Source organism: Coptis chinensis, chromosome 4 (genome assembly GCF_015680905.1).
Source record: "Coptis chinensis isolate HL-2020 chromosome 4, ASM1568090v1, whole genome shotgun sequence".
Lineage (NCBI taxonomy): Eukaryota > Viridiplantae > Streptophyta > Magnoliopsida > Ranunculales > Ranunculaceae > Coptis > Coptis chinensis.
Window position 1 is genome coordinate 65,434,042 of NC_141459.1, and position 19,692 is coordinate 65,453,733.

General features: G+C 39.4%; 2 protein-coding genes across 2 annotated transcripts; one reads left to right on the plus strand and one right to left on the minus strand.

The window, feature by feature from the left end:
* The first annotated feature begins 13,268 nt into the window (after positions 1-13,268).
* LOC147504415 (uncharacterized) lies at positions 13,269-14,989 on the plus strand. The gene is made up of 3 exons (XM_086605199.1): positions 13,269-13,397; positions 13,694-14,183; positions 14,415-14,989. Exons 1-3 carry the CDS (start codon positions 13,269-13,271, stop codon positions 14,987-14,989), a joined length of 1,194 nt encoding a protein of 397 aa, XP_086461325.1.
* A 3,721-nt stretch (positions 14,990-18,710) lies between these two features.
* Positions 18,711-19,448, minus strand: LOC147504416 (uncharacterized). Its single transcript, XM_086605200.1, has one exon. The coding sequence runs from the start codon at positions 19,446-19,448 to the stop codon at positions 18,711-18,713; it is 738 nt and encodes a 245-aa protein (XP_086461326.1).
* Between the last annotated feature and the right edge of the window lie 244 nt (positions 19,449-19,692).

Sequence of the window (19,692 nt, forward strand, 5' to 3'; positions counted from 1 at the left end):
CTATAATGATTAATGGGTCAGCTTATGGTTACTTTAGAGGAACTAGAGGGATAAGACAAGGTGACCCCATTTCACCTTATCTGTTTGTACTAGTCATGGACCTATTTTCTGACATTATGCTCCATAGTGTAAGGATGGGACAATACAAATTATATAACAAGTGCGTAGATCTTGTGATTACCCACTTGTCATTTGCAGACGACTTGATGGCATTTATGCATGGGGATGTTCAGAGTGCTACTAAGCTCAAACGAACACGGAAGATTTCAGATTGAGTTGAGGTTGGAGGCCAATATACAGAAGAGTAGCGTTTTCTTTGCAGGGGTGGATGATATTACATGCATTGAGATAGAGCAAGTTTTACCGTTTGCAAGAGGCGTGTTGCCTGTGAGGTACCTAGGCTTACCTTTGATTACAAAACGATTAAGATCGACTGACTGCTGTCCTTTGATGTTACAAAAAGAATTCAGAGCTGGAAAGGGAAGCTATTGTCTTATGTAGGAAGACTACAGTTGATTAAAGCTGTGTTAAATAGTTTGAGTGTTTATTGGGTGGCATCATTCACTATACCACAGAAAACAATCGATGACATTAATAGATTATGTCGGAACTTCTTGTGGACAGGGCCAGATTGTACTCAGTCACATGCTTTGATTTGATGGGAAAATATTTGCTTTCCTTATGAAGAAGTGTGGTGGGAATCAGAAACCTGGGAAAAGTGAATCAAGCGGCAACTATGAAGCACATATGGAGAATTATATCAAAGGCAGATAATCTATGGGTTACTTGGGTACAAAAGTATTTGGTCAGAGACAGAAACTTCTGGATATTAAAGATTCCAAATGACTTTTCTTTGAGCTGGAGGAATATACTAAAAGCAAGGAAGGAGGCTGTAGACTTAGTGACTCATCAATTAGGGAATGGGACAGAGACTAGTTTTTGGAATGAGCCTTGGTATTGTTCAAAAATTTTATGCAAGAAAGTTTTCCACAAGCTCTCATTGTATGAATGGCATGTGCCACGTGGATAACAAGGTATCAGATTTCATTGTAGATGGCAAATGGAGAGTTCCTCAGCGTATAATGGTACATCTCTCTGATTTTATTGAGGAGATTGAAGAGGTAGAAATAATGGGTCAGGAGGAGAAGATAGTTTGGACGGCATCAGCACATGGTAAGTACAACATGAGAGAACGCATGAAGCACTCAAAGGAATAAATCAAACTGTATAATGGAGCAAACTTGTTTGGTTCTCCGTAGAATACCTAGACAGTCTTTCATTAGTTGGATGGCTTTGAGTGGAGGACTTAAAACGCTGCAGAAATTAAAAGAGTGGAAGAAAGTGGCTACCGATGACTATGTTTTTTGTGTTGGCGGGGAAAAGGAAACGTAGATCATCTCTTCCATTTTTGTACGTGGCAAAAATGGTTTGGAGTAAACCGTTCTGAGAAGATTGGTTTTAACAGGGCCTTGGCTCAAACATGGCAAGATGAAGTACAATGGGTGAGGAAAATACACGAGGCAAAGGATGTATTCAAGACAGTCGAAGACTCACCTGGAATGCATTTGTGTATTGGATTTGGAAAGTGCGAAATGATAGAATCTTTCAAAATAAGCAAGCTGATGAAACTTATTTAGTAAACTCAGTTATTGAAGATGTGAGAAGAAGACTTTTGGCACTGAACATTAGAATGGAACAAGGACCAGAGGCACAAAATTTCATGGAAATCTGGAACATAAAAGTGGAAGTTAAGGAAAAAATGCATGAGTATTGCAAGTGCATGAGGGCAGAGAAAGAGATATACAATCTGAATACTGATGGAACCTTGCAAGGAACAGAGGGAGGATGAGCAGCAATTATCCAAAAATGATAGAGGAGAAGTGGTGGCAGCAAGTAACGGCAAGTCAAATATGATCACTATAGCTTTGATTGAATTGCAGGCTGTTGAGTAAGGTCTGCGGATGGCGATAAGACAAGGAGTAAAGAAGATTGCAATACAAACAGACACAAAAACTGTTGTTGCATGGTTGAAGAGGACGACCAAGCATCCATGAGCAGCAGAAAAGACCATCAGGAGCATCAGAGATATGGAAGCAAAGATGGAGCATTATAATATCAGCCATGTATACAGAGAAAGCAATAAATTAGCAGATGCATTGGCTAGTAATATTCCTAATGTAAGTTATATAGACTTAGTGCCTAGTTCCTTCTCAGAAGATGTAAAGAAAATAATCTATGATGATGGCTAGGGGTAAGCAATATGTAAGAATGTAATAACCTTTTTTCATTTATGAAAAGGGACCTCTCTAAAAACCTCGCTTACCGACAAAAAAAAAACACTTGATTGAATGCATCTACTTGTGAACTTTTATTAGAATGAATGCAAAACACTTGATTGATTGAATTAACTCATCTACAAACGAGCTTGCATTAGAATGAATGCAAAACACTTGATTGAATGCATCTACGTGTGACCTTGCATTAGAATGAATTAAAAACACTTGATTGAATGCATCTACGTGCAAGATTGCATTAGAATGAATGCAAACCACTTGATTGATTGAATGAACACGTCTACAAGCGAGCTTGCAATAGAATGAATGCAAAACACTTGACTGAATGCATCTACGTTTGAGCTTGTATTAGAATGAATGCAAAACACTTGATTGAATACATCTACGTGTGAGCTTGCATTAGTATGAATGCAAAACATGGAATTCTTGTCTTGCAAAGGGTTGAGTTGAGTCTTTGGTCTTTGAAGTCTTGTAGTGTTTCCTGAGCTTTTGAGTTTTTGGACCCCTAAATTGACTTTGACCGTTGACTTTGACCTTTGATTGTTGACTTTAACCGTTGTCTTGTTGGCATTTTTTCTCAGTTGTCCCATAAAATCAGCTCATTTTTCACCATCTTTAGCTTTTTCATAAAGACATACATTGGGTTACCCCCATCTTTGGACATGCCCACGATTTCTCCACTATACCCCCATAAAGCCTTCCTTCTCAACCCAGAAATTAAAAAATCGAAATGACTTCTTTTGTACATTCACTTGCTTAGTTGAGCATACTACCATTGCATTATGATCAGACTACTCCTGGATTCAAGAATTTTGCCTCATAATCCCCAAGCATCCCAATCCATTCTACGTTAACCATGACTCTGTCAAACTTGCAGGATAATCTCTTTTCTTGTCTGTTGTTCCAAGTTAACAAGTTACCTTTGTATCTTATATCTACTATACCAGCCATTGTTGCACAGTTTAGGAGGTCTGCAAAATGATGCGGCCTCAATTCAGCTCCTCCTACCCTCTATTGGGGGTGCTTAGTACTGTGTTGAAATCCCCTAATATGATCCACGGTATATTCATTGTAACAACTTGTTGCATGATATTATTCCACAATTCCCTTCTTACTACTATATTGGTACTCACATAAATAACAGTCACCACCACATTCACTCCAGTAACTGCCGTAACATCCATTGTAATGCTCTGTAGTGTTTTCTCATTTACTGATATAGAGCATCTCCTTGCATCCCAACACACCCATATTTTACCCAACTCACTTTGAGCATAATTGTGTTCAACCTCCCATCCATTGCAGCAATTATACAACACCTTATGCAAGTTCTTTTCCTTTACATGTGTCTCAACTAACCCCATTAATCCAACATCATACTTCTTGATTAGATTCCTCACTTCCACTTGTTTAAAAGGTTTGTTCAAACCTCTCATATTCTAGCAAGCTAGATTTATCATTTAAAATTATGAGGATGTATTGTACTCAAGGAGTTATTACTCCTTTCTTTGTTGCTACTCCCCTTATTCCCATCTGGCTTTGCACTATGTCTTCGTTCATCTCCTTGTGTACCCTCTGCTGCCTTTGATGTTTGCCCTCTTGCTTCCCGACCTTCCAGCCCCCTCAATACTAATACCCTTTGGTGACACAATTCTAACGGAAATTCTGTTTTCAGCTCTCTCTCGTACCCGACCACTTTCTCTTTCTCCACTCTATTTTTGATAATGTGTTTTTGTTTAGAACCTCCCATGCTTCATCTTTTTTTGCTACAGTGTGCCTTTCTTGCTCTGCCTTGCTTCCACTCTCTAATTTTCGATTTTCATCCCTGATACTGATAGTCGTGCTCATTGTTTTATCAGAATTTGTATTTTCTTGCGACTCACTTCTCACCTCTTCTTGGATTGCTTTACCTTTCCCTTCCTTATTCTTACTCCCTTCTTTCTGTAGCCAAACCCCTTGCTTTTGCTCCTTCCCTTGGTTAACTTGCTTTGGACATTTCAAGTCTGTGTGCCCAAACACTTTGCAGCATGAACACCTCTGGGGGTACCAATGACACTTTCCACCTGACTAAAACCTATCAACAAACATTGGGGGTAATGGCTCCAAGGAATATGCAATGTAGAGAATTGGCCTTCCAAGGAAGTTCATACAGTGGGTGAAAGTGTGTGTGGAGACTCCATCATACTCTATCACGTTGAATGGCTCACCCTATGGGTACTTCGAAGGCAGAAAAGAGATAAGGCAGAGTGACCCCATGTCACCTTACCTATTTGTACTTGTAAGGGATCTTTTGTCGGAGATAATGATACACAGTGTCAGGGAAGGAAGATACAAGCTACACCAGAAATGTAATGAACCTATCATCACTCATCCTGCCTTTGCAGATGACCTTATTGCTTTCATTTATGGAGATACTGATGCAAAAGAGTTCAACTCATCAAATCAGTATTGAATAGCTTGACTGTTCCTGGAGCTGGCGAAATATTCTAAAATAGAGGGATGAAGCAAAACACATTGCACTGCATCAAATTGGAGATGGAAAAAGCACATCATTCTGGTTAGATCCTTGGCACCCAGATGGGATTTTGAAGGAGACGTTTCCGCAAGCTCTGAAATATAACTCGACTTGCAATCTTGGCAGCAAGCTTTCGGTTTTCATTGAGAATGGAAAGTGGCATGTACCTAATCATTGAGAATGGAAAGAATGGAAGAAGAGGTGAGCATTATCAGTGGGGAAGATACGATGGTGTGGACTGTTTCAAACAGGGGTGGGTTTACACTAAAAGATACCTACCACAATATAAGGGATACAAAACAACAAGTAGCATGGCACTCTATTGTCTGGTATACCAACAGGATTCCGAAACACTCTTTTATAACATAGATGGTGTTACAGTGGAGCTTGAAGACATTATGCAGAATGAAAAAGAGGAAAGTGGTGACAGATGACACATGTATTTTCTGCTGGCGGGAAGTGGAGACTGAAGAGCACTTATTCTTCAATTGTACATTCACTCAAGAGGTATGGAGTAAACTGTTGAACGCATGTGGGTATTCAAGGATCAGAGCGATCAATTGGAAGGAAGAAGTGAAATGGGTAATACTGGTTACAGCTGGGAAAGGATGCAAGCAAGATGCATTCAAGCTTGTGTTTAATGGGTTTTGTTATTGGAATTGGAGGGAGCGAAATGAAAGAATCTTTGAACAGTGAAGTAAAATGGGGGATAGCATTGTCTTCAATGTAATGAGTGATGTTAAGACGAAGTTGAGTGCAATGAACTTAAAGATGGAGGATGGGCCCGAGAGGGAGTGGTTTGTTGATCTATGGAACGTGGATATTATGAGAAAAAAGAAAAATAAGATTTTCTACAGATGGGAAAGGGCACCTGAAGGTATACATAATGTGAATTCAGATGGGACTATGCAAGGACAGCAAGGGGCATGGGCAGTTGTGCTCAGAGATCAGCAAAAGGAAAGTCAGAATATAACACTATTGCTTTGGTGGAACTTCAAGGCGTGGAACAAGGTATGAAGTTAGCAATTGCGCAGAACATTAGGAAACTCCAGGCACAAACAGATTCTCAAAATGTAATAGCTTTTATACATAAATCTGTTTTTCCATGGGAAGCAAACAAGATGATGAGAAGCATTAGAAGAATGGAGACAGAGCTGGAGGAGTTCAGTATAGTCTACATTTACAGAGAAGCGAACAAACTAGCGGATTCTTTAGCTAGTACTATTCCTGATGAGGCATATGTAGATATTAGTATATACTCTTTTTATAATGATGTAATGAAAATTATAGATGATGATGTAATAGGAAGAGAGTATGAGAGATTGTAATCCAGTTTAGAAGCTTTTTATTATGAATAAAGGGGTAAGGGCCCCAATTAACAACCTCGCTTGCTGATAAAAAATAAAATAAATAAAAGAAAAAAAAAGTGTGAATTTGCAATAGAATGAATTAAAAACACTTGATTGAATGCATCTACATGCAAGATTGCATTAGAATAAATGCAAACCACTTGATTGATTGAATGAACGCGTCTACAAGCGAGCTTGCAATAGAATGAATGCAAAACACTTGACTGAATGCATCTACGTTTGAGCTTGCAATAGAATGAATGCAAAACACTTGATTGAATACATCTACAAGTGAGCTTGCATTAGTATGAATGCAAAACATGGAGTCCTTGTCTTGCAAAGGGTTGAATTGAGTCCTTGGTCTTTGAAGCCTTGTAGTGTTTCCTGAGCTTTTGAGTTTTTGGATAAGTTGACTTTGACTGTTGACTATAACCGTTGTCTTTTTGGCACTTTTACTCACGTGTCCCATAACGTCCCTTTTAGTCTCCTTTTGGCTCTAGATCACGTCATTAGAGGTATTTGGTCCAAAATATGCTTCTATCCAAAAAACAATAAGAACATGAGTTTTGTACATTATTGATTATATAATTTTACATAATTGAAGCACTACAAGAGGGTAAAAATGTATATTTGAGAACTGATCAATTAGAATGAATGCAAAACATTTGATTGATTGAATGAATGCAAAACACTTGATTAAATGTATCTACTTGTGAACTTGCAATAGAATGAATTCAAAACACTTGATTGATGGAATTAAAGTATCTACAAGAGAGCTTACATTAGAATGAATGCAAAACAATTTATTAAATGCATCGATGTGTGAGCTTGTATTAGAATAATGCAAAATGTGGAGTCTTTGTCTTGCAAAGGGTTGAGTCCTTAGTCCTTGAAGCCTTGGAGTGTACCCTGAACAGTTGAGTTTTTGGACCCATGAGTTGTCTTTGACCTTTAACCGTTGGCTTTGACTTTGACTGTTGACTGGTGACTTTTCAACACTTTTTCTCCGTTGTCCCATAAGGTCTTTTAGGCTCTTTTTGCTATAGATCACGTTATTTGAGGTATTTGGTCCAAAATAGGCTTGTATCCTAAAAAAGCGATAAAAACATGAGTTTTGTACATTATTGATTATATAATATGACATAATTTAAGCATTGCAAGAGGATAAAAATGCATATTTTGGAACTGATCAATTATAATGAATACAAAACACTTGATTGATTGAACGAAAGCAAACTTCTTGTTTGAATGCATCAACTTGTGAACTTGCATTAGAATGAATGCAAAACACTTGATTGATTGAATTACCTCATCTACAAGCGAACTTGCATTAGAATGAATACAAAACACTTGATTGAATACATCTACATGTGAGCTTGCAATAGAATGAATTAAAATCATTTGATTGAATGCATCTACATGCAAGATTGTATTAGAATGAATGCAAAACACTTGATTGAATGTATCTACATGTGAGCTTGCAATAGAACGAATTAAAAACACTTGATTGAATGCATCTACATGCCAGATTGTATTAGAATGAATGCAAAACACTTGATTGATTGAATAAACTCGTCTACAACCGAGCCTGAAATAGAATGAATGCAAAACACTAGACTGAATGCATCTATGTGTGAGGTTGCATTAGAATGAATACAAAACACTTGATTAAATACATCTATGTGTGAGCTTGTATTAGTATGAATGGAAAACATGGAGTCCTTGTCTTGCAAAAGGTTGAGTTTAGTCGTTGGTCTTCGGAGCTTTGGAGTGTTTCCTGAGCTTTTGAGTTTTTGGAACCCTAAGTTGACTTCGACATTAACTGTTGACTTTAACCGTTATCTTTTTAGCACTTTTTCTCAATTGTCCCATAAGGTCCCTTATAGTCTCGTTTTGGCTCGAGATCACGTCATTTGAGGTATTTGGACCAGAATAGGCTTCTATCCTAAAAAACGATAAGAACATGGGTTTTGTAAATTATTGATTATATAATTTGACATAATTGAAGCACTACAAAAGGAAAAAAATGCATATTTGGGCACTGATCAATTAGAATGAATGCAAAATACTTGATTGATTGAATGAACGCAAAACACTTGATTAAATGTATCTACTTGTGAGTTTGCATTAGAATGAATGCTAAACACTTAATTGATTTAATTTACGCATCTACAAGCGAGCTTACATTAGAATGAATGCAAAACACTTGATTGAATGCATCGATGCATGAGCTTGTCTTAGAAAATTGCAAAACGTGGAGTCTTTGTCTTTCAAGGGTTAAGTCCTTGGTCCTTGAAGCCCTGGACATTGCTTTCCTGAACTTTTTAGTTTATGGAATCTTGAGTTATCTTTAACCTTTAACCATTGGCTTTGGCTTTGACCGGTGACTTTTCACCACTTTTTCTCTGTTGTCCCATAAGGTCCATTTTAGGCTCCTTTTTGCTCTAAATCACGTAATTTGAGGTATTTGGTCCAGAATAGGCTTGTATCCTGAGAAAGCAATAAAAACATGAGTTTTGTACATTATTGATTATATTATTTTACATAATTGAAGCATTACAAGAGGAAAAAAAATGCATATTTGGGAACTGATTAATTAAATTGAATGCAAAACACTTGATTGAATACATCTACGTGTGAGCTTGCATTAGTATGAATGCAAAACATGGAGTCCTTGTCTTGCAAAGGGTTGAGTTGAGTTCTTGGTCTTTGAAGCCTTGGAGTGTTTCCTATGCTTTTGAGTTTTTGGACCCCTAAGTTGACTTTGACCGTTTACTTTTACCATTGACTTTGACTTTAATTGTTGACTTTAACCGTTGTCTTTTTGACACTTTTTCTCAGTTGTTCCATAAGGTCCCTTTTAGTCTCCTTTTGGCTCTAGAGAATGTCATTTGAGGTATTTTGTCAAGAATAGGCTTCTATCCTAAAAAACGATAAGAACATGAGTTTTGTACATTATTGATTATATAATTTGACATAATTGAAGCACTTCAAGAGGATAAAAATGCATATTTGTGAATCGATTAATTAGAATGAATGCAAAATACTTGATTGATTGAATGAATGCAAAACACTTGATTGAATGCATCAATGTGTGAGCTTGTATTAGAAAAATACAAAACGTGGAGTCTTTGTCTTGCAAAGAGTTGAGTCCTTGGTCCTTGAAGCCTTGGAGTATTTCCTAAAGTTTTGAGTTTTTGGACCCTTGAGTTGTCTTTGACCTTTATCTGTTGGCTCTGACTTTGACTGTTGGCTTTGACCGGTGACTTTTTATCACTTTTTCTCAGTTGTCCAATAAGGTCCCTTTTAAACTCATTTTGGCTCTAGATCACGTCATTTGAGGTATTTGGTCCAAAATTGCCTTGTATCCTGAAAAATCGATAAAAACATGAGTTTTGTACATTATTGATTATATAATTTGACATAATTTGAGCATTACAAGAGGATAAAAATGCATATTTGGAAACTGATCAATTAGAATGAATGCAAAATACTTAATTGACTGAACAAATGCAAAACCCTTTATTGAATGCATTTTTTTTATATATCGATAAGCGAGGTTTTTATAGAGGTCCCCTACCCCTTTTATTAATAATAAAATAAATAAGCCATAGGTTGTTACATTCTCACTCTCACTGGGAAGTAACTCTTTGTAACTAACTGTGTACAAATACGAGCTAAAGTATTAGCTAGTTTATATGATTCCCAAAATTCATGTAAAACTTTTTGAAATATTGCGAAATATCACGCAATATCCGCAATATCCCACAATCTTGCGAACTATTCTCATAGTCCACAACAAACGTGTTTCTTCTTGCTAATGTGTTCTACTTTGATTTTGCTTGAGCTGATCCATGGAGAACCGAAGTCCTCGGGTGTCTATCATTAGTGGAGGCTCTCAGTTCCTTTCCAGCAGTAGGTGTTCTCAGGTTCATTCCAGCTCTCGAGCCCATGTTAGCATAGTCTCCCGGGATATTCTTATTAGAAGTTGTGGTTTCGACTTGTTGTCTTCTCTCACTTTTATGTATTCCCGACCATCATTACCAGCTAGCTACCTTTCGCATGGGCTCCACATTTGAGCTCCTATGTTTCACCCTCACCATGTGTCTCCGTGTGGGCGACTGCCAACCTTCATTCTCAGTGTCCTTACCTGGCATTGTTCTTTCCTCTTGCATTGTATCTTCAATCTGAATGTCTTCGACTTTATTGCCCCCTTCTTTTTTTCCTAAGTAAGAGCCTCTTTATATCTTGTTCATCTTCCTTGCAAGTTCAAGTTCCAAAAGAGCCTCACTTTCCTTTCTTGCTGCTTTGCATGGACTTTGGTGACATTTCGGGTTGTTCTCTGCTCATTGATGTCCATCCAGTGTCCTCCACATTGTGGACTTCATGAATTTCAGATTCAGTTGCAAAAATAGGCTTCTGAACTCCTTGGGTATCTGCTTTTTGCTCCACTTTCGCATCAGTGTTGTCTGTGTTAGTCTTCCGGAGCCACACTTTATTTGAATTGCCTTTTCCCACCTTGACCTGCTTAGGGCAGCTGTTATCTGTGTGTCCAAAACTTGCACAATTCATACACCTCGGGGGCTTCCAATTATACTCTAATGAGACTTTATACTCTCTCCTTTGATCCAATATTATTGGTATATCTTTTGGATAAGTGCACTTTGTGTCAATCTCTACACATAGTCGTGCATAGGCAGTTCGAGACATATTCTCTGTTAACCGATCAGTGAACATTGGAACTCCGATAGCACTCCCTACTTGGCTGAAGCCTTGTTTATTCCACATTTCCATTGATCCCTTTCACCACAACCCAAATTGGGATGGTTTTGAGTTCTCGCATTTCTGCCTCGACAAAAATCCTCCACGACCTCACTACAAACAGTTGACTTGCAATATGGAACGAGCCTATATCGAGTACCGCCTTCCGATCATCTTCACTCTGAAACTTGAAGGTGTACATGGTGTCTCCATACGACTTCATCACAAAGTTCTTAATTCGCCAAGTTCTAGTGATTATATCCTTAACAAAATTGAAGTTTAATCTTTTCCCTACAAAGGAACCAACAACAAGATTCTCAAACTTTTTGTTAAAGTCTGCATATTGGGAGCTGTTGACATGCCTTTCCATCCACCATAGCAGGTGGAATATATGAAAGCTCATCAGCACCGACTGATTTTTTCCGATGATTGCAGCCCATATACTTTCGTTTTCTGATGGCTTCTCACTTACCTATTTTCCTTGATGTTCAAAATCAAATCCTATTTTTCCATTCTTCCTTGACTCACCATCCAAAACCTTTGCTGTTGTAACCTCTTGATGTTCACTCAATTGATTGCGTGTGTTTTGAATACCATTCACTGCTGCGTTTCCACATATCTCAGTTTCTCTTCCCACTCGAGTTTGCACCACTCGATATTCAAAGGCTGCCTCTTTCCTTGGTTCCATAACCAAACCTGTAACTGCTGGTGTGTTCTTAGTGGCTAGTGTCGGAGTTCCCATCTTCTGAGTCCCCTTAAGCTTCATAATCGAGGACAAGATCCAGAGCCTTCTCCTTTATTTCGTGACCTTCTTGGTTCGTCCAGCTCCCATCAGATCTAGCTTTTATTAGATCTAGCCTTTTCCTAAATCTCTCCAGCGAACCCTCTCCGTAACAAGTATCGACTTAGCAAATTCGATTTCCTCATCCTCACTTGTTGGGGTGTTGCTCTCAATCTTGTCTCCCATCATTGCACTCCTTAAATTTGGTGTGTTTAAAGCTAGCCCGGTACGCCAAAATCCCTAAATTCTTTTGAAATTGGCATGTTTTTCTAATTTTATTTGCATCTACTTGTGAGTTAGCATTAAAATGAATGAAAGACACTTGATTGATTGAATTAACTCATCTACATGTGAGCTTGCATTAGAATGGATGCAAACACTTGATTGAATGCATCGATGTGTGAGCTTGTATTAGAATAATATGCAAAATGTAGAGTCTTTGTCTTCCAAAGTGTTGAGTCCTTGGTCCTTGAAGCCTTGGAGTGTTTCCTTAACTTTTGAAATTTTGGGCCCTTAAGTTGTCTTTGACCTTTAACCCTTGGCTTTGACTTTGATTGATGACTTTTCAGCACTTTTTCTCAGTTGTCCTATAAGGTCCCTTTTAGGCTCCTTTTGGCTCTAGATCACGTCATTTGAGGTATTTGGTCCAGAATAGGCTTGTATCCTAAAAAAGCGATAAAAACATGAGTTTTATACATTATTGATTATATATATTTGACATAATTGAAGAATTACAAGAGGAAAAAAAATGCATATTTGGGAACTGATTAATTAGAATGAATGCAAAACACTTGATTGATTGAACGAATTCAAAACACTTGATTGAATGCATCTACTTGTGAGCTTGCATTAGAATGAATACAAAACACTTGATTGATTGAATTAACTCATCTACAAGTGAGCTCACATTAGAATGAATGCAAAACACTTGATTGAATGCATCTACATGTGAGCTTGCATTAGAATGAATTAAAAACACTAGACTGAATGCATCTACGTGCAAGATTGTATTAGAATGAATGCAAACCACTTGATTGATTGAATGAACGCGTCTACAAGCGAGGTTGCAATAGAATGAATGCAAAACACTTAATTGAATGCATATACATGTCAGCTTGCATTTGATTGAATGCAAAACACTTGATTGAATAGATTTACGTGTGAGCTTGCATTAGTATGAATGCAAAATATGGAGTCCTTGTCTTGCAAAGGGTTGAGTTGAGTCTTTGAAGTCTTGGAGTGTTTCCTGAGCTTTTGAGTTTTTGGACCCCCTAAGTTGACTTTGACCATTGGCTTTGACTTTGACTGTTGACTTTAACCGTTGTCTTTTTAACACTTTTTCTCAGTTGTCCTTAGTCAGTCTTTCCCATCAACAGATCACAGTTCGTGTAAATAGTTTCCTTATGTCCTTTGTTCACGCTAGCAGCTCCTATGGTCTCCGCAGAGAACTATGGCAAGATCTTTCTCAGTTGCGGACGAATAATGAGGCATGGGCAGTTATAGGAGATTTCAATATAGTCAATTCTGTGGTAGAACGAAAAGGAGGCTGCCGACCTTGTCTTACGGCAATGAATGAGTTCAACTCTTTCATCCACTCTAATGCACTTATAGACTCAACCACTTTGGGCTATAAATTCTCATGGTGCAATAAAAGATGGGGAAGTAGGAGAATGCTCCAGAAGCTTGATAGAATGTTGGTAAATCAAGAATGGCAGCAGGGGAATGTGGGATGGCGGAGCAAAATTCTCCACGTTTTTTTCGATCCGATCACAGCCCTATTGTGGGCTGGAACTCTTGCATCCCCAAACCCCACAACATCCCTTTTCGGTTTAGAAAGGCTTGGACTCACCATGAGTCACTAAAGGTAGTGGTAGAAGCCAGCTGGAACGAACTTCTCTATGATGTGCCCAACAGGAAAGTGGTCAAAAAATTAAAAAGACTCAAGCAAAAGCTGAAAATCTGGAGTTCTTAAATTTTTGGAAGTCAAGCTCAGCACATCAAAGTCCTTGAAGATGAACTAGAGCAAATTATCAAAGCTCAGGAGAGTGATCCTTTGGACCCCACTTTGCACCAGAGGGAATTTGACAAGGCCTCGGAAATTGAGGAAGCTGTCAAGATGTCCACAATATCGGCCAAAGAGAAATCCAGAGTATCAGATGCATTAGAGGGGGAACGGAATTCAGCCTACTTTCATGCCATTATTAAAATGAGACTTGCGAGATCTAAGATTACAGAAATTAAGAACCGGGAAGGTACTATTCTTAAACGGCAAGACCTCATCAAAGAATACATAGTGGAAGCCTACCAAGAAAAGTACAAGCACCAAACAGTAGAGATGGATGAGGGCCTCATGAATCTGATTCCTAAGCTGGTAACAGAGGATGACAATGCCTCACTCTCAGCCATTTCTTCTTGTGAAGAGGTCAAAGCCGCGGTCTTCTCTATGGATCCAAACAGTGCCCCGGGGCCAGATGGATTCCAAGGCATATTTTACCAGTCTTTCTGGAGCATCATTGGATGAGATGTTAGCTACGCTGTTATCCCCTTCTTTAGAGACAATGTTCTCCCAAAAGGCATGAATTCTAGTTTTCTTGTTTTAGTGCCTAAAGTTACAAATGCTATTGATGTAAATCATTTTCGGCCTATATGTTTAAGTAATTTCCTGTTTAAGATCATTACTAAGATTTTATCCTTGAGAATTAAATTCATTGTAGGCAAGATCATTAGCGGGGAACAATTAGCTTTTATTCAAGGCAGAACAGGCACAATAGGAATTGCTCTGGCCTCGAAGATGATCAACGAATTGGATAAGAAGACCAGAGGAGGAAATGTGGGCATAAAGCTAGACATCACTCAAGCTTTTGACTCTCTCAGCTGGGAGTTTTTGTTGGAGGTCCTTAGAAGACTTGGATTCTATGACCAATGGTGCTCTTGGATCTCTACTCTCCTCAGAAGTGCCAACATCTCCGTTATGATAAACGGTGGACCTTGTGGATTTTTTGAAGCAGGAAGAGGGCTACGTCAGGGGGACCCTTTATCTCCCATTCTATTTGACATAGCGGAGGATGTGCTAAGTAGAGGAATAAACATGCTTTTCCTCTACGGCAAGATCAAGCACATGACGGGCAATTTGGATCTTGCCCTAGCCCCACACACATCTTGTTTTGCGGATGATGTGTTCCTATTCGCAAATGGCGCATCACGGGGACTTCGACACCTTAAGAGATCGCCACCGCCTATGAAAGCGTCGGGCAAGATTTCAACAGCTCCAAAAGCAAGCTTTTCCTAGGAGCTATGAGCAGAGAAAAGAAAGAAAGAGTAGCAGAGTTACTTGAGTACACTGAAGGAACTCTTCCAGAAAGGTACTTGGGGGCCCCGATCTTCAAAGGGAGGGTCACTAGAGCATGCATACAGACACTGGTTGACAAAGTCAAAAGACGAGCGAGCGGCTGGGCAGGAAAGATGCTCTCTTTTCAAGGAAGGGTGGTCATTGCCCAATCCATCCTCACTAGCTTGCCAGTGTATAACATGTCGGTGTACAAGTGGCCTTCAAAGTGTATCAAAGAATGTGAAGCAGCTATAAGAAACTTTGTGTGGTCGGGGAACCCCACGGTGAGAAAAGGTACCACCCTTAAATGGGAAAAGGTGTGCAAGCCCCTAGAGGAAGGGGGTCTCGGCTTAAGGAAATTCAAGGAGCTGAACTTAGCACTTCTCATGAAGCTTGCTTGGGTTTTCATTTCGGGAACCACAGAGTGGAGCTTGTTTATGCGTGCAAAGTTCACCATGGCATCAGGAAAGCTGCTTACCTACTTCAAAAAGTCAACTATTTGGCCAGGCATAAGATGGGCACTTGAGGAGCTGTCACCTAACTTGGGATGGATAATGGGCCAAGGAAAGGACATTAGGTCGTGGCAAGACGATCAAGGCAGGTCTTTGCTCTAGCGAGATAAAGTCGGGGTCAACCGGAAAGGCCTCAAAGCGAAAAGTATCGGACATCATTACCGAGGGAGAATGGAACATTCCAGCCCAAGTGCAACAAGTGTTTGGCCGGCGGGCATAGACCTTCTCTCTTTGCCACCACCTTTTGGAGATGAAGAGGATGTTAGAGTCCGGAAATTTGGCGACAAATGGTAAATTTCTGATAAAAGCCGCTTCGAATCAATCAGAAGTAAAGGACAAGTGGTGGCTTGGCACAAATGGGTATGGAATAAATTTGTGCATCCTAGAACTGCTAGTACCGTCTGGAAGCTCATTCACAGAGCAAAGTGCCGACTGATGACAGGGTACGAAAGCAAGGCGTCCACATGGTCTCTAGATGTAGACTCTGTAAAAAAGAGGAGGAATCGGTAGCCCATATTCTTTGGGAATGTGAAGTTACTAAAGAGCTTTGGTTATGGCTAGTTTGAAGCTCACAAGTTGCGTCCAGTTCTTAGTTTGGAAGGTGTCCTAGCTGCTCCCAAGTTGCTAAGCCCTATCAGAAAAGAGCTTTGGAACGCTGCTGCGGCACATCTCATGTCCCAGATTTGGAAGACGAGGAATAGAATTTTTTTTGAGGACAAGAGCTTGAACAGAGACTACATCAAAAACGAAGTAACCAAAGGTGCTCAAGCCTCGGGCAGAATAGCTTCTGGGTATATGTTTAACTCTGCAGAAGACTTGGAAGTGCTTCACTTTTTTAACATCAAGGGCAGAGCACGTGACAGATGTATACAAGAAGTCAGGTGGAACTCACCTGAAGCTGGTGAAGTTAAAGCAAATATAGATGGTTCTTCGGCTGGAAATCCTGGTAATGGTGGAGCAGGCTACAGAGACCACTCGGCCCAGGTTATCGGAGCCAAGGCCTATGGGCTTGGGATTACCACCAACTTTGTTATGAGTGCTATGCCATTGTTATGGCAATGAACTAGCAGATGGTAAAAGGTTGGAATCATTTATGGATAGAAAGTGATTCACTAGCTGCTATCATAGCTCTTAGTAGGGATTAACGCTCCTTGGGTGCTCAAAGCAAGATGGCTTCGAGCAACCCATAAACTCTCTAGCCGAGATCTGTCCCCACACCTACCGAGAAGCAAATTTTGGCGCTGATGCTATTGCCAAGATGGGAGCAACTCTAAACCAAGGTGAGGAGTGGTGGAGCTCTGGCAGACCCAGCTTTGTCTCTAGCCTAGAAAGTCCCTACAGGACTTACTACCGGTTTAACTAAACTAGGAAAAAAAATTTCCTTTTTGTTACCTTTGGATGTAAGCTGTCTACTCTCGATGTAACATTCTTTATTAGATAATAAAATATCCCTACTTGCGTGCAAAAAAAAAAAAATAAGATGCTTTTCAGTCCTGATCTGACAGAAGTGAGTTTTGCTAAACTGGAGAGTACTAACCCAAGAGAAAGGGTAACACAAGAGGAACATGACCAGATGCAAGCAAATGTGACCAGAGATGAGATTATTGAAGCTTTGGCGGACATAGATAATGACAAAGCTCCAGGAATTGATGGGTTCAGTTCTTTGTTCTTTAAGAAATGTTGGAGAATTGTGGGTGATGACTTCACAAAAGCAATACAAAACTTCTTCCAGTCTGGCAGAATACTATCTGAGGTAAATACTACATGTATTACTTTAGTACCTAAAATGCAAAGCCCTTCATCCCTTAGTGATTATAGACCTATAGCATGCTGCTCTATTGTATACAAGTGTATCACTAAGATCATTACTGGTCATATGAAAGCCTTTATGCCTAGAGTTATACACCGAAATCAATCTGCTTTCATCACTGGAAGAAGTATATTGGATAATATACTACTGTCTCATGAATTAGTGCACAACTATCATAGAGATACTAGGCCCCCAAGATGCATGACTAAGATTGATTTAAGGAAAGCATATACTGTTTGCCTTAGAAAGGATTGAAATCCCAGGAAAATTCATTGCTTGGGTAAGGGAGTGCATGAAGACTGCAAGTTACTCTATCATGTTGAATGGCTCACCATATGGACATTTCAAAGTACTAGAGGAATCAGGCAAAGAGACCCTATGTCACCATATTTGTTCGTGTTGGTCATGGACTTGTTTACTAATATTATGATGAAGAGTGTAGAGGAAGGAAGATACAAATTACACTATAAATGTCATGAACCTGTTATTACTCACCTCTCATTTGCAGATAACCTTTTAGCTTTTATGCATGGAGAAAAGGATACAACAATCTGTCTAAAGCAAAATCGGCAAAATTCAGCGGTGTTAGGGACTATAAGTGAATGTGAACAAAAAAGTCAAGTATTTTTGTTGGGCTGTATAGTGCTCAATGTAATGCAATTCAGAGTGCATTAAACTTCCTAGAGGGTGAATTGCCAGTGAAGTACTTAGGGTTACCACTGATTGCGACAAGGCTGACATCTTCAGATTGTCTACCTTTGTATGAGAGAGTTCAGAAAAGGATTCAAAGCTGGAAAGGTAAATCTCTCTCATATGCAGGAAGATTACAACTCATTAAAGCAGTGCTAAATAACCTTAGCATATACTGGACTGCTTCTTTCATGCTGCCAGTGAAGACCATTGAAGATATTAACAGGATATGCAAGAACTTCCTCTGGAAAGGACCTGACCTCCAAACATCTCATGCACTAATTAGTTGGGATGATATGTGCTACCCTTATGCAGAGGGAGGGTTGGGAATTCGAGATCTTAAAACTGCGAACAAGGCAGCAACACTAAAGCATGTATGCCAGATTGTAAAAGGACACATTATGGGTAGATTTTTTTTTTTATCGGAAAGCGAGGTTTTTATAGAGGTCCCCTACCCCTTTTCATTAAAATAATAATCATTGCTTGTTACATTCTCTAACATATTTCTTTCCTCTTGCATCATCATAAATAATTTTCTTTACATCTTCCGAGAACGAACTAGGAATTAACTATATATAACTAACTGTAGGTATATTACTCGCTAATGCATCAGCTAGTTTGCTAGCTTCCCTGAAAACGTGAGTAATTCGAAAATATTCAAGTTCTAACTTCATTCGGTCAATATCTCTAGTCGGCTTTCTCGCGCTTGCCACGATCGCGGTTTGTCCTTAGTGAGATATGCTAACACGGTCTGTGAGTCCGTCTGTATGCTCATCTTTCTCATTCCCTTTTCAATCGCCATCCTCATACCTTGCTCAACTGCTTGTAGTTCGATCAAGTAAATGCTCCTCTTGCTTGATCTGCCATGACTAGCCGCCAGAACTTCTCCCCTCTCATTTCGCATTACTGTTGCCCATCCTCCATTGGACCCTTGTAGTGTTCCATCGGTGTTGATGTTTACAATTCCACTTTCTGCCCTCTCCCAAGAACAGATCTTGTGCCGCGTCAGATGAAATTCGACATCAATGTTCCATGTATCCATAAACAGCTGAGTATCTGGGCTCTGCTCCATTTTGATATTCATCGACACCAGTTTAACTCTTGCATCTTTCAGAACTGCATGCGCCACTTGAGCTGCATATGTCTGCTTATTCTCGAAAATCCTCTCATTCCTAGTTCGCCAAATCCAGTAAATGTACCCATTCCACACTAGCCGAACTGCATCTTGTTTAGCTCCTTTCCCTCTTGTCTCGCCCTGTATCCATTGTAGCTCACCTTGCCATGTCAGCTCTGGTATTCTGTTATATCTCATCTCTTTGAGTAGAGTACTCCAAACAGCTTGTGTGAAGTAGCATTCATGAAACAGATGTTCCTCAGTTTCGATTTCGCGCCAGCAAAAGACGCACATATCTGTTACCACTACCTTTCGTTCTTTCATAAACAAGGAATTTTGGCATATGAAGATACCAGCTGACTGCTCTAGCACCTGGAGAAATATTCTCAAGATGAGGAAAGATGCGATCACATTCATTTTCTATCAGATTGGGAATGGAGAGAATACAAAACTATGGCATGTTCCTTGGCACCCTTTGGGAGTGTTAAGAGACCAGTTTCCTCAAGCTTTATGGTACAACTCAGCATGCAATCTTACT

Bases quoted from the DNA above. Each gene is read 5' to 3' on its own strand.
- LOC147504416 (XM_086605200.1), bottom strand. From the start codon at position 19,448: ATGTGCGTCTTTTGCTGGCGCGAAATCGAAACTGAGGAACATCTGTTT.
- LOC147504415 (XM_086605199.1), top strand. From the start codon at position 13,269: ATGAATGAGTTCAACTCTTTCATCCACTCTAATGCACTTATAGACTCA. The intron at 13,398-13,693 runs GTAAATCAAGAA...AGTCAAGCTCAG, and splicing joins AGAAGCTTGATAGAATGTTG to CACATCAAAGTCCTTGAAGA. The intron at 14,184-14,414 runs GCATATTTTACC...AATTCATTGTAG, and splicing joins GGGGCCAGATGGATTCCAAG to GCAAGATCATTAGCGGGGAA.